At 43.4% G+C, this 15347-nt stretch overlaps 1 protein-coding gene across 6 annotated transcripts in view; it reads right to left on the minus strand.

Moving 5' to 3' along the window:
- NTRK3 (neurotrophic receptor tyrosine kinase 3) overlaps positions 1 to 15347 on the minus strand; it is a 379441-nt gene that overhangs the window by 27570 nt on the left and 336524 nt on the right. For 3 of the 6 annotated variants that reach the window (XM_012438675.3, XM_012438674.3, XM_012438679.3), the window contains one exon: positions 4529 to 4603. The exons of the other annotated variants lie outside the window; for them this stretch is intronic. In XM_012438675.3, the coding sequence (XP_012294098.2) occupies positions 4529 to 4603 (75 nt within the window). The remainder of the gene's footprint in view (positions 1 to 4528; positions 4604 to 15347) is intronic. 6 annotated transcript variants of the gene reach the window in all.

Below are 15347 nucleotides of genomic sequence, written 5' to 3' on the forward strand. Positions count from 1 at the left end.
CTGAGAGCTCAAAGATTAATTACTATTTAATGGGCAGATTTCTTATCTCTGGATAAATCTCCAGTTAAGAGCCCAGAGGACTGGCACTAAGAACAGACAAACTCTGAACTTATGAGGACATGAGATACCATGTAAATTAATGCTCATCTCATACAGAGGACTGCCTTAGTTTTCCCCAGAAGGCCAGTCTTAATGATCACAAGACTTGGGATGGCAATGAAAATGGGGGAAACCACATTCCACAATTTCAAAACTGTAACTACATTGGTGTTTGACTTTGGGAAACTCCTAGTGGCTTTTAGAATACTCTCTAGCTCACAGACATCCTCACTGCAACCAGACCCTCTCCACAACCTCAGTCATGGCTGAAAAACAGTGGCATGCCTACAGGAGTGAAAAAAGCTTCTCTTATGTTCTCCTTGTGTATCTTGGGCATGGAAATAAACAGGTGTGTGTCCTTAGGTTCCTTAGAAATACTAACTTTGTTTGGGTGAGGAGATATCCCAGAATGCTGCCTTAAAAGATGTGTGTATGACCAAAACTTGCCCACTTAGGATGAAACTACAATAAGCTTTTTCATGTGGGCCTCTGGGATCTCCCTGAATCTTTTTTCTTAGATTCATCTCACCCCTGAGATCCCAGAATGCTGCTGTAAAGGATGTGTCTATGACCAAGTCTCTAAGCAGATTCCCAGACCAAGACACACTCATGACCAGGTGCCCTTGCAGATTTGTGTCTAAGGCATGGGTACTATTCTTTTAGCTACAGCTTAATTCCCTTCTGGAATTAAGACGTATCTTGTCTGTGTGAGTGGCAGGGCGGACCATATGTAACCAGAAAAAGAAGGACTATCCTTGTCAGTTTGAAATATAAGCAGACACTTCTCATCTTTATCCCGACTCCCAGCTGGGACTCCACGTAGCACACAGATGCAGAGGAGAGAAGCCAAATGTGTTGAGATGGGTTAATATTTTAGAAGAAAAGGTAATTTGCTTGCTTATTTGTTTTTACCAGAGGGAGAACTCAGATAAGAGTGGAGTATCCTATGGAGGAAGGTGAATGATGCTTTCCCTCCTCAGTTCTCAAGTATCAAAATGAGGCGAGGACTAGACAATGATCCCGAAGCAGTAAAGAACAAAACGTGATGAGGTATTTCTACCCAACAGTCAGAAGACCACAGTGAGGGACATCAGCGCCTGAAGTATATTTCTGTGATGGTAACAACATCATGAAAAAGAAAATCCTTGCTGAATGACAAGTGTAATGACTTCTCTCCACCCCTACGATACATGTTGTGAAACTAAGAGGCATTGCCTTGACATGCATTGAGACCCTTGGATAAATATGTTCAAAGACTCCAAGGAAAGTATAACATTGCAGGTAGAAATCTTCTCCTTTACCACAAGAGTAAAACTGGAGAGGGTCACAGGCATCCCAAAATAATTCTTTACTTTGTTGTAGCAGGTCTCTCTTGTGCATCTAAATGGTGATTTGCTTGACACATAACCTTATCAGGAGGTTACCATATTATGCATAAAACAAGATGCTACCTATTTGTTTTCTGGGAAATACGCCACAGATAAATGCAAGGTTACACAGTGATATTGAGGTTAAATATAACCACCATATCTGAGATGTGGTCCAGAGACATCCTGTTTCTTCCTAACAGCATCCTAAGAGTGGATGAGGTCAGTCTGTGGATTACATTTACAAAGGCAGACAGGAAATTTAGGATTATCTTCAAACTCAACTCTTGACTCAACCCGTCAAAAAACCTTTGTTGAGTCTGAGCACTCTGCATGCATTCTCCCCACCCCTATTATCTATACACAGACACCATGCAGGGTTCCTCCTTCCAATGTGCGTGAGCCCCAGGAACTTTGACTCACTGAAGTTAAGCCTCCACCTCAGCCGAGGAGGGAAGCCACACAGGAAGATTTACTCTCATGCCCCGAAACTTGTCCATGCCCATCCCATTTCCAATGACAACACACAAAAAAGCAGCAGAAGTTGCTGTGCCTTCATGCACAATCAGCAAAGACATGAACACATCTGCTGCTCCTGATCCAGCCATGCAAATCAGCCCACACATGGGACATTCAGGTCACCCAGTGAGTCCTTTTCACACTTCCACTTCCTGCCACTGGTCTCTATGGAAAGATGCTCAGGCTAACTGATAAAGGCAGAATTTCAGACATAATTCAACCTGCATTAACCCTGACTCTGCTATTTTCTAGTTCTGAGTTTAAACATCAGTGTTTTCATCCCCAAAGTGGAACTATAATAATGTCTTCAATACAACAGTATAAATTAAATAAATTAACTTACTAAAAATTCCATCAAAGTGCCTGGCTAGAGAAGGTATTCAGCAGATGTAAGCTGCCCTTCCATTACCCCACAGAAAATGGGAGAAGGAAAGGCCTTAAGGTGCCCTGAATAGCCAGCGCGAGTCAGAGATTAAGGGACTTTCTACAAAGATGTTCCCCAAATAGATGAATCCACAGCCATATTCACTTTCTGATACCATCTCAGTGATGTCAGTGGGAGATAAAACCTGTGCTGACCATCAAGCAGGCAAGGTATGCTTCCAGTGTTACAGCCACATGGTTTTCTCTCTTTGCTTTCTGTCATGAAGTTTGTGAGTATTTCTTTATTTGGACTCAGAATTTTCAGATATGACTTCATCCATGCAGTAAGTTTTAGCTGAACCACAAAAGCCCTTTTTGGAGGAACTAAAGAAACTAAAATATATCATATTCTTTAAGCAATGCAATTGCTTCGACCTCCCTACCTAAACTGCACACACACACACCGCTACTACCACGACCAACGCCACCATTACTACCTCCAAGTACTTCTTTTTCTCCTCTCTGCTTCACTTCTCGCTTAAGAACTTATCACTCTTAAATTTACTACATATTTGACTTTATCTTTATTTTTTATCTCCCTCAGTAAGGGCAGTGACTTTTGTCTGTTCTATTCATTGCTGGCACCAACAATAACTCAGCATACATGGATAAAATGACTGTATGCCCCAATTTACCAAGAGAGGTCTAAATTTATGCCTGTAGCTCCTATATAATTATTAATAGCTTCCCTTTTCATTCTCAGAAGTGTCCAACTTTAGACAATCAAACACATACAGTTGATTAATATTAAATATTTGTTGAAATTAATAAATTTGACCAACTTGATATTTTAATGCAACCTGTCAGTTCCTAAAACCAAGAGTTTGAACCTGATGTGACTAAAATACATACGATATTTTAAAAGCGTGAGAACACACTGATTATTTTTCCATAATGGTCCTGCTTGCAAAATTCTCACAGGGCTGCCCAGCATGTTTGTTCTGATATACCCTAGCTATACACAATTGTTAGTACTGAAAATCTTAAAGTTTCATGCTGTTATCAGGAGCTGTGTCAAGATGAGAAACCCATAAAACTGATCCTGAAAGAACCTGGGAGGCTGTGCTTAATTTACCTCCCTAAGCAAATTATGAGAGCAATGAATGAAATTGTAAAAGCCTTCCGTCCCATGCACCTGCCCATTAAGACTGCAGGGTCAGGATAATACCGTATATTAGAAACCAGAAGCTTCTCACTTCAAAACTGACTTAACTACCACACTCCCAGTCAGTGTTTGGACACAGCCTCTGGCCTCTGGAAAGCCCCTCAAGATTGCAAGCAGGGCTTGTGTCTTCTTAGCCTAGGCGGGATCTTTAAGGCTGAGTAGGTGAAATTTTTGCTTCTGTTTTCCCAGGTGGACCATTCCCCAGATGGAAAGAAAAAGCCCCCAAGCACAAAGTGGAAGGAAGCCATCCAATGCAGTCTGACGATCATGGCAAGACAGATGGAACTTCGACTGACTCTACAGTATGTCCATCTCCCTGCCAGAAATTACCATAGAAACTAAAATGGGGAGGGCAAAAGCCTCCCTGCAAGCACTGGGGGATCTGACTCAGTCACAGAGGGTCTGTAATGACTGTCCCGAGCACCAAGTCTGTTAGACCACACTTCACCTGAGGTCAACGGGGAGACCTCCGGTTCTTAGACCCTCTAGTCTGTGCACTTAGGGCATTCTTATTTCCTTACAGGACTCTCCTATGTAGTGTAGGCACACAATGTGTACTCAAAACTCAAGGTCACACCTCCTGAAATGCAAGAAAGCAGCCAAACCATCATCCATGCAGAGCCTCCAGCCTCCACCGCACGCACAGGCCTGGACAGAAACCCTGGCAGCCACGTGAACTCTGGCGGCTCTCCCGGCTGTGCACCTAATTTTAGCAGATTATGGCCCGCCACCCCCCACCATGCTGCCTCCCCATGAGACATCCCAAGCACATCAATGGCTTTGGCAGGAAACTTCCATGGAAGTTAAATGATGCCCCACAGTGGGAGGCAAGGAAAGAGAGGTTGGAAGTAGGCCCCGGCCCATGGAAGTGCCTCTCCAAAGCCTGCAAGCTGTCAGTCTGTGTGTGGACTGCCTTGCCCAGCCCCCTGGCCCCAGAAATGAAATCCAGACTCACTGTGGAAGCTGCCGTTGCTGCTAGCCTCTGCCGCTGCCACGCCACGCTGAACGGGCCCTTCTGGTATGGCCCTTCCTGACAGTGAATGAGGGGAGAGAGCGGGGAGGGGGAGAGAGAAGAAAAGGGATGAAGGGAGAGGAAGGAAGCATGGGAGGATGAAAGAAGGGAGGATGAGGAAAGCGGGGGATCTTTAACTGAATGGCATATCTTTCCTGGGCACGGCCTCAAACACTTGTCCTGAGTCACTAGGGAGGACGGCGGAAGACCGCAGCAACCCACCTTCAAGACCCTCACTCTGGAGTCTGCCCAGAAACACACTCAGGGCTCAGCCAGCCCATCATAATGCCACTCCCAGCACATGACACCCAGCTGTCTTCCTCGGTGGGCCACCAAGACACAACGGGCTTCCCATCACAGGCTTGGTTCTACTCCCAGCGGGAGCCTCCCAGCCAACCTACCACTTGGAGAGGAAATGAGTTCTAGCTAGAATCTTCAACCCCTTAGGTCAAAGAAATAGCACGTTCTCCAAAGCTTCTGAGAGAATAGTTGTTCTTACTGTGTCCAGCAGAAAATCCCTGAATTCTCCACTGCCTTTAGGGCTTCCCAGATTCCCTCCCTTGCCTTTCTGATTTGGAAAGGTTAGCTTGCTGAATGTCACTGGCATGGAGCCTCAGCCCTTCTCCTCCTGGCTGTCCACAGAGTTACCACTTGTGTTCTCCATCACCACTCAGGAAAAAAGCCCCTAAGTGAGGTCTTTCCCTTGAATAGTCTCTCGAGAAGTGAGAGGAGAGGATGTGTGAGGACGGACTCACAGTAACTTAACGATGGCATTTCTCAAGTGCTTCCAGGTCAAGGGCTGCGTGCAAGAGACACAGTCCCTGCTCTCAATCGAGTCAGAGACAGAGAGCAGAACTGGAATGACCTGGAAAAGAGGCAGGTTCATGAAGCAGCACATACCTGTGCATAAACCCACAGGGTGAGGCTGAAAAGACCGTCCAATGGGAACAACGAAATGAGGATCACTGGGTGCTGATGGCAGGGAGGGACAGACAGAGAGAAAGAATGAGGAGAGAGATGAAAGGACAGATGGCAGTTTGGAAGAGGAGGTGTGATGGGCTGAACTGTGTGCCCCCAACACAAGATCGTTATGGGGAAGTCCTAACCCCAGGTTTTCAGAATATGACTGTATTTGGAGAGAGATTCTTAAAAGAGGTAATTAAGGTTCAATGGGGTCTGTAGGGTAGACCGTAACCCAATAGGATTGGTGTCCTTATAAAAAGAGACTAGGACACAAACCACACAGATGAGTGACCACGTGGGGACACAGTGAGCAGGCGGCCATCTGCAAGACACAGAGTGAGGCCTCAGAACAAACAAATCCTGCGGGCACCTTGATCTTGAACTTCCAGCCTCCAGAACAGTGAGAAAATCAGAATCTGTTGTTGAAGCCCCCAGTCTGTGGAGCACTGCTATGGCAGCCAGAGCAAATGAACACAGAAGACCTCATGCAAAGCTGGAAATGAGCAACTGGCACTTGGCCGCGGGGGCAGACGACTGGCTGGGGTGGAGCCAAGGAAGCTTCTTGTGGAGGATCAGGAAGGAGACTGGCAGGGGCTTGAGGGCCTAGTAGGCAAGGGCAAGAGATTTATATTTTGGAGAAATGGAGATTCACTCACTCAAGGTTCCAAAGAAACAGGAGGGATGAGGAAGTTGGAGGAGACCTGGGGGAAGAGCTCTAAGCCTGAAGGTATGTGCGCAGATCCAGGTGCTGGACTGACCAGGCATGGACCAGGGCAGCTCCTGCCAACATGCAGAGAAAAAGTGGCACTGAGGTGCTATAGGCATAGCAGGTTTGTAATAAAGAGACAGGTTCAGCAATGACTTCCCTTTGGGGAAGCTCCCAAGAGAGTTTTCAGGGATGCCAACGGTTGCTGAGGTGCTAGCACTCAGAGAAGCAGGAGGGAGCCATGGCGAGTTTTATTTAAAACATGCCATGTTTCAATCTCCAGTGAACTCTCCAGGGGAGGCTTACAGATTAAGCAATCAAAGAGAGAAGAAGTGGAGGCTGCAAATGTAAATTTCAAACAGATTCTGTGTAAAAGTAAAAAGGGGTTATAACCATGTGAGTGCATGAGGTATGCAAAACATATGTCTAAAATAGCAGCACCCAAACTTAAAATGAGAGGAAGGAGAGAAACCAATGGAACCAGGAAAAAATGACCAGAAATGGTTATAGCTTATGGAACAAGGCATTACTGAGGCATTCAACAAGAATATTATGCAACATTCACAGTTGCAGGGAGTGTAGGCGAAATGGGGAATTATTAATAATGTCATTCAGTAATAGTTCAGGAAGGGTTAGACTTGAAGTAAGACATTTAAATTTGGTCATGAGAGATAATTAGTGACCCCAAAACTGCAGATTCAATTCAGTGGTAAGATCAGAAGCCCAAAAATTAAGACAGAAGATGAAAAGTACTTATTTCAGTATTCAGGCGGACAAATAGAAGTTAGAAGGGACAGAAAGGTCAAATGAAGATTTTTCTTTAATGTAGGATGGATTGTGGATTTTTAGAGTTGAAAGGAGGGAGACAGGCTTCGAGAAAGCCTTCGGAGTAAGATAAACACAGTCACAGGGGGAGACAAGAGACAGGGCAGGTGACAGGTATTGAGGTGTGAGCGACGTGGGAAAGGATTCAGGCTGCAAATGTGTAGATTTGCAGAGGGTGAATTTGGAGGATTCAGGCTGCGAATGTGTAGATTTGCAGAGGGTGAATTTGGAGGATTCAGGCTGCGAATGTGTAGATTTGCAGAGGGTGAATTTGGAGGATTCAGGCTGCGAATGTGTAGATTTGCAGAGGGTGAATTTGGAGGATTCAGGCTGCGAATGTGTAGATTTGCAGAGGGTGAATTTGGCCTAATCTTTCATAGCATCACAGAAATATATACTTGATACAGTTCCTTGCACATACATACTAGTAAGTCCTTAAATTGCTATACCACTTTGCACTTATCTAAGCAATCTCTATCGTAGAGTTGGCTTTTAGGATCTCAGAATTAGAGAAAAGCAAAACTTTGAGATCATCTACTGAAACCTCATGGCCAGCAAAGGCATCTCTACAGCATCTGTATGTGGTTCTATGGATTTTCTAGAAACCCACTGGGGATGGAGAACCCACTCTCTTGTAGGATGGTCTGTTTCATTTTCACACAATATGGGTAACTTCCTGCAGCACTGTGCTTCACCACCTTTGAGAGTCAACTACCCCTAGGCTTTTCCAATCTTGTCACCCCGGTGGGTGAGGGATCATATTGCAGAGTCCATTCATTGCACCCAAATAATGAAGGACAACCCTCTATACATCTCTGTACTGAAACCTGGCTTTGTGATCTCTGATTGTTCCAAACTTTATGGTCCTTGATCATCATCCCAGATCAGTCATTCACTGAGAAGACCACCTGTCTTCTTGTTTATGTCATTTAATGAACATTTATGAAATGTCTACCATATATCATGTATAGTTCTAGGTCCAAGGGTTATATAATCAATGAAATAAGGCAGGAATACTGCCCTTAAAGAACTTCTAAGCTACTGTGAATGAATATGTGTTAGCCAAACTTCTTGAGAATACATTTTCACAATAAACATTAGAACAATTACTTCCTGAAACACATTTCAAGGCGATAGGATGATATTCTTTATCTCTGAGCACCACCTCCCTTGCTTCTAATATTCCTGCCTCACCCTTCAGTTTCACTGAATCTGTGTTACATTTTTCAGACTACGACCACCTCAAATCACGTTGCTGCTGCTTGCTTAAAGATCATAGTAGAGGGCCCCAAATCCCTAAAGTAAAGTATCTTTGCTTGCTGTGGTGACTAGGGTTGTGTCATCCTGTTTGCCTCCTTTGCCTTGAAAGGCCTTGCCACAAAATGTTATTAGAAAAAAATATCATGGAACTCAATTATTACAAGCTCACACTTCTTCATAATCTCATGGAGACTCTGCTATACTGCTGTGCTCTTTAAACGTTCTATTCGCAAGTAAATTCTCATCCCTAGCAAAACCAGAACACCAAAACCAGTTCCACCCCTCATTCATTATACAGTCTGGGGAATGACCACTAATCTCTGTGAGCTTTAATTTACTTGTCTGTAAATAGAAAGAATCATGCCAGCCAGTTGACCTCACAGCACTTTGATGGTGATTAGAGAGGAACACTGAATTCACAAGATGGGAGGCTGATGTCCTTGTCTTCACTCTACCACTAACTAGGTGTGTGATCTTGAGGAACATCTGCTCATCATCTCTCTCTCTCTCTCTCTCTCTGGCTGGCATTCAATGTCTTCTTCTATCAAATAAGTGGGTTTGACAAGATGACCTCCAACTTCATTTCTAGTCAGGATTTCACAAGATTGCCAGTGTAGATGCTTACCCAAATTTCAACCAGACATTTATCAAGGTCTCTCACAGAATACTTACAAAACAGTTGGGTGGAGTAATAAAAATGCATTGACTATATCCAAAGAATGCTGATAATTGAATCAACATCTGCTTGGGAGCAGAACTGTAGCAGCAAACCCTGGTCTTGAGCTGTTCAACTTTTCAAAAAGTAAAAGAATATGCTTCAAGATACTGCTGGTACATTGATAAAAGTTGGCTCAGAGATGATGGCACAGAGCTGGCAGGGAAAGCTGTATCTAGAACACTGAACAGCTTGGCAGGTAATAGGGAATCAAATCTATCCAGAAACAAGGCACCTTTGCTGTATACAAGTTTAAAAAAAAAAAAAAAAAAAAAAAAAAAACAGAGAGAGAAAAAAAACCAACTATTTGGTTGAAGTGTGAGGGAAAGGCCAGTAGAAGATAATTTAGAATTTGGGGATGCTAGTCCCATCTATGTGATGGGTTAACTAGCCCCAGTAATGCAGATCCACCTGGCAAACTGTTTTCTCACAATACAATACTTCAACACAGGTTCATTCAATAAGCTCACACCTATGTCATATTAGAATACCTCCGCCTGTGCAAATCCAAGGTTAGAGCATACCTAACAGGGTCCAGCAGAGTCACTGAGTTGAGAGCACTGCTTAGGGTGACATGTGTCAGGGCTAGAACAATAGAACAAATTGCCACCAGTCCTCTTTTCTACCTTCCTGGCAGATGTCACCAGCTGATCACCACTTTTTTACTGACCCTAGATGCAACCACCAAATTCTTCTCATCACTCTACTCTGGGCAATCACCACCAGTCAATCAGAACAGGCACTTAAAAATCTATTATTACTTACCCTTCCTGGGGCATATAATACTAGGTATCAAGGCAATAAGATTTGCAAGCAACAAAAAGACTCATTTTTAGGTGTGAACGCAATTCAGTGACATGGAAAGCATTAGGGATTGTAATAAAGTGACTCCCAAACTTTTGAAAATGAAGAAAATACAATTGGTCTCTTTATGATCAGCAGAGAAATGAATGAAAACATGGATGTATATCCAAGGTTGTCTGAAAAAGCTTGAGTGGCTCTTAGGTTATCATGGCCGCAATGTGCCCTGATTGATGCAGATGAAGAAATAATGTATCTCTCAGAAGGGACACCGGCTGGTCCTGAAGGCCTGGGAAAGGAAGAACCTTGGAATCGGAGGGTGGAGATGTTCATCCCTTCCTGGCTCTGGACGAGGGAGATGTAGGCAAAAGACATGAAGTAATTCTGAACCTGCTGAGAAGCCAGGAACCCTGTTGTTAGCCTTTCTTAGCTGGATGGCATTGATTATTTGATTCTTCTAACAGCTTTACTCTGATTTCTCCCTGTTTAAGCACCTTTCACATTATGATCCAGCTTCTCATATAGACTAGCTTACTGAGAACAAATGATTTGATCCTATGGCCTTTGGAGAATGTGATTCTCTGTGTGCACTAATAAATTTCCTGTTCGTGCTAACTCCATGCTCATGGGTATTTTAATTATTGTGAGATCTTCTCTACTTCTCTGCACTGATAAGCAGATGTCAGACGTCGGGGCCATTGGCAGGGAATCTGGCTGGTTTTCCCTCGGTTATACCAGTGCATCTTTCAGATACACCTACTCAGAGTCCCCACATACTGACCATTGGTGCCTGGTGAGTGGGGACCCATGAGGATTTATGTAAGATTTAGGCAAGTGGGGACATTATTCTTTACCCATTACAAATATCTAATATAGTATTATGTATTTTTTAATTAAGTACTTTTATTAAGCACTTTTAATGTAGAAATCATTATAATATAGTATTTGTATTAGTATATGTACATATAATAATGTAGAATGTGCTGAAAGTGAGGTGGGCTTCTTTGCCTTCAAGAAAACTTAAGTGTTAGTGAGGTATTGAACAGACATGTAGGATGTGAAAAAATAAATACAAAGATCAGGAAGTTGGGGATTTGCCCACTGGGTAAGGAAATGACCAACTACAAGAACAAACTGGGCCATAAATCAAAGTTCCAAGCTGGCTGAAGAGGCTGGAAAACATGACTCAATGGAGGAAGGCAACCAAGATTGTTGTGATGATTGGCAGATGTGGACAACTGGAGTACAGACCACCCCCTACCAGGCAACTTTGGGACATTGACGGATTCAGTTTACTTTTTCCAGAGTGTACATGGTTATTTGGTAAGCACAGACCATAATGGTGATAGTGGTGGTGGCTATGGGTGTTGGTGATGATGTTGGTAATGGTGGCAGTGATGATGGTGATGGTGTTGGTGATGGTGGTGGTGGTGGTGACAAAACCACCAGCACTCAAACCAGCAGTTTACACAGCACTTGCATATCCATTACACATATGCATATACACTTGCATATTTCATGTTATGCATAGTAATTATCAGTAACCATCATATAGCAAATGAAAGGAGATAGGAGGTAGGGCTGGACTTAAGCCAGCCTTTTCTCTATCCCCAAGACTCCAGGGCAGGTGCATCACCCTAAGCTCTCCCTCTGGGATGACGAGGGCAGCACATGCTAAGGACATCTGGAGAATGAAGCTTTAAGTCTGAAAACCTTTGTCTACTGCAGAATTCATGGTCCACAGTTAGAAAAATTAGCTCCTGGTTGGAGCTACTAACTTCACAATAGAAAAGCACTTCCTGCAGATGCTTAAAAGTGTTTTCTCGTTTCTCCTGGGCTTCCAACAGATCAACTCAAATGTCTAAACCAGTCCTGGAGTTGTGGGTGGCTTTTTTTATTTTAAATTTCTCTAAATTCTCCCGAGTAGGTTCTTCTCTCTAATTTTAGTATTCAGCACCAAAGATCCATCATAGGGAATACCTCAGCTTGTAACTTCAAATGATTTAAAATTTCTGCTATATAATTTCTACCTTATTCTTTTACATAGAATAATAATAGCCATCTATTGGGTGCCTAATGGGTACTGGCAATTTGAATACATTATCTTATTTAATGTGCACAAAAGAAGAAATTGTTATTTTTCTTTTTTCAGAGAAGGAATCTTAAGTCTTAGCGAATTTAAGTAAATTTCCTAAGGTCACATAGCTCTCTAAGCAGAAGCTCAGTGATTCAAATGAACTTACTGCAGAGTCAGTGGGTGCTCCGCCCACCTGCTCTTGGGCTATCTACTTTCCTACTCCTGGCTTTGCTCTGTCGGATTAGCAAAGCCTAGAAAAAAACAACCAAGAGTAAAAACTGTGTTTGAAGTTCTGAATTTCAGATACTTTATATTAACCCAGTCCTCTGATTCCTCCTTCTGCTCCTTCTGTTTAGTCACAGACAGATCACAAAATCTTGGGCTTTGAGGATTATGAGAGAAATACAATTCCCTACTTGGAAGAAGTCAAGGGAAACCAATGTCCTCTTTACATGCAAATATCATAAATGCAGCTGGTAAAGAAGATATTTGTATGGAAATGTATGTATCTTTATATGTTATATATTCAGTTTGTCTCAGGAATAAAAAGGGGGGGCCTTTTGCACTTGAGGAAGGAAAAGCAGATCTTGTTATGACACATCCATCAGGACCCTCCACAGGAGTGGACACAAGTGAATGACTCAACACCAGATTCAATGGTCCTCCTGTAGCCTTTTTCTCTCCTTTCCTGAGGATAGAAGTCAATATAAGCATGCTTTAAGGTCTCCGAATTTTCTTATGGGGCATCTTCCCCATATATTTCCCCCAGTATCAGTCCTCATGCCTGCACCACCTTCATTGACAGAAGAAAACAACTGGATTTCTAAACTGCAGAGAGAAGAGACTAAGTTTAGGAGATAAGCAGAAATTGCTCTCAGAAAGAGGTTATTATTTTTTGTCAGGGTTAGGGGGCTAAAGATCTTTATTCCTCTGGTTCCCCACCAGTCAAGATAAAACCAATGCATAAAATATAACCAATTAACTATGAAAAGCACAAGTCCTTTTTTTAAAATTATTTTTTTAATACAGAGCCTTGTTCTGTTGCCTAGGCTGGAGTGCAGTGGTGTTATCTCAGCTCACTGCAACCTCTGCCTCCTGGGTTCAAGCGATTCTCCTGCCTCAACCTCACAAGCATCTGGGACTACTGGCATGCACCACCATACCCAACGAATTTTTTGAACTTTCAGTAGAGACAATGTTTTGCCATGTTGGCCAAGCTGGCCTCAAATGCCTGACCTCAAGTGATCTGCCCACCTTGGCCTCCTGAAGTGCTGGGATTACAGGTGTAAGCCACCGCACCTGGTCACAAGGCCATTTTGGTCACACCGAGGTTCTTCTTAGTTTTTCTGAGTCTTACAAAGTCTGTTTTATAATCTAAACCATATTTATCTCCACTAAGGACATAGGATGAAACAGACTTACCTTGTAGCAGGGAGGATTCTCACTAGACATAACTGAGAACTTCCCACTTCTAAAGAATGTTAAGAATTAGAAAGAAAAAGACAAATCTCTCACTGAAAATAGCTTCCCTTTGCCACAGCTGGATTGGAGGGAATAAGGAAGGAAACCTGTGGAGTCCCGGAAGACGCACTGGAATGGAGTGAGCAAACCATCGGTCTGGGATGATTTTGATGCCTTTCTGCCTGCTGCCTCAAGGGTGAAATAGATGACATTTAAGGCTCCTTCCAGATATATGTTTCTTTAAAATGGAAGGATGTGGCATTTGCTCAGTTGTTTCTAATGCTTTAAGGATGCAGAATGGACTTGTGGCCTAAAAGATGCAAATCTCCTGATTTATTTAGGTATTTGTCCCCTCCAAATGTCAGGTAGAAGTCTGACACCCAGTGTTGGAGGTGGGGCCTGGTGGGAGGCATTTGAATCACGGGGTGGATCCCTGAGGGAATGCCCTGATGCCATTCTCCAGGTAGTGAGTTATTACTCTTAGTTCCCATGAGATCTGGTTATTAAAGAGTCTGGCACCTCCTCCTTCTCTCTCACTCTTGCTCCCTCTCTCACCATGCGACACTCCTGCTCCTCCTTTGCCATGATTGGAAGCTTCCTGAGGTCCTTACCAGAAGCAGATGTCGGCACCATGCTTCTTGCACAGACTTCAGAGATATGAGCCAATTAAATTACTTTTCTTTATAAATTACCTGGTCTCAGGCATTTTTTATAGCACCTCAAAATGGATGAAGACACATCCTGACCCTCCATTTCACGGTTACTTTTTTCATAGTTACCCTTACAAACGGCAAGTGGCTTTGAGCCTGTGGGACCAGCCAGTTTCCAGTTCACAGTCCTGAATCCACAGATTCTAATGGCTTCTCTTTCGTCCTCTATGGCTACCACTGTGGCACAGGATCTCACTGCCTCTTCCCCGGGCCAGTGCAATGGCCTGCCTTTATGGTCTTGGTTCCAGCAATCTATCCCACATGTCACTGCCTTATGACTTGTCCTTACACATGACCTGACTGACACTTCAACAGATGACAAATCCTCTGTGACTGCCCATTGACTACCTAAGCCAAAACAGTTGGCCTTTCAAAAGCTGTCATGGTAGTCTTTTCTTTACCAATATTTCTTTCCATGCATCTTCCATAGATCCTTAGTTTTAGCCAGTTGAATCACACACCATTCTAGATCATTCTCCTGGTTTCTTTGCCTCCAAGCTTCCTCCATGTCTTTGCTCATGCTAACCTCTCTGACAGAAATATCTTCCTAAAATGTAATCCAGACTGTCAGACAACCCCTCAAGACCCAGGCCATTCCTCTACTTAGATGAGCTTTAGATGTCCGTAACTGCCCTTTATACAATTTGCCTCCCTCTGGCTTATGGTAGAGCTACGCATTTTTATCTGTTCTTATATTCCCTACGAGATTTTAATTTCCTTGTGTTCTATTCATCTTAGCACATGGACAAGGAATTGAATTGAATCCCATCCCTCACACATGGATCTTGCCAATGGCTAGGGAATGTGGTATGAGGGGAGGAAATAAACCAGCGTGGACAAGGTGTAGTAAATGTACAAACTAGATCACCCATCTTAAGGTTGCATAAGTGCTCTAACACTTACTCTGCTGCTGAGGAATCTCAAGGGACTGAACACATCACCATCAACCGTCTCTTATGCTCCATTTCCTCATTTATAAAATACAGGCTAGGAATCCCTGATGCCTTACTTCTCTGGGGAGATCTCAGAAGGCTCCCTTCCTCTCCAGGAAGAGCACAGAGAGACCTTGCAAAGGCTGGTTTGAAAGTTCAAAGCCCCACAATCAGCAGGTGAAAAGTGAATGCTTCTCCTTCAGTTGGTTTGGGGGTGAGGATTTAGAGGATCAACTGGCAAGCCACAAGGAGGCAGGAGAATTAGATGAAATTCAACAGCAGAGCTAGTCATTCACTGATTCCTAGTGTTAC

This window comes from Aotus nancymaae, unplaced genomic scaffold (assembly GCF_030222135.1).
Source record: "Aotus nancymaae isolate 86718 unplaced genomic scaffold, 86718_ANA_hifiasm-v0.15.2.pri h1tg000014l, whole genome shotgun sequence".
Lineage (NCBI taxonomy): Eukaryota > Metazoa > Chordata > Mammalia > Primates > Aotidae > Aotus > Aotus nancymaae.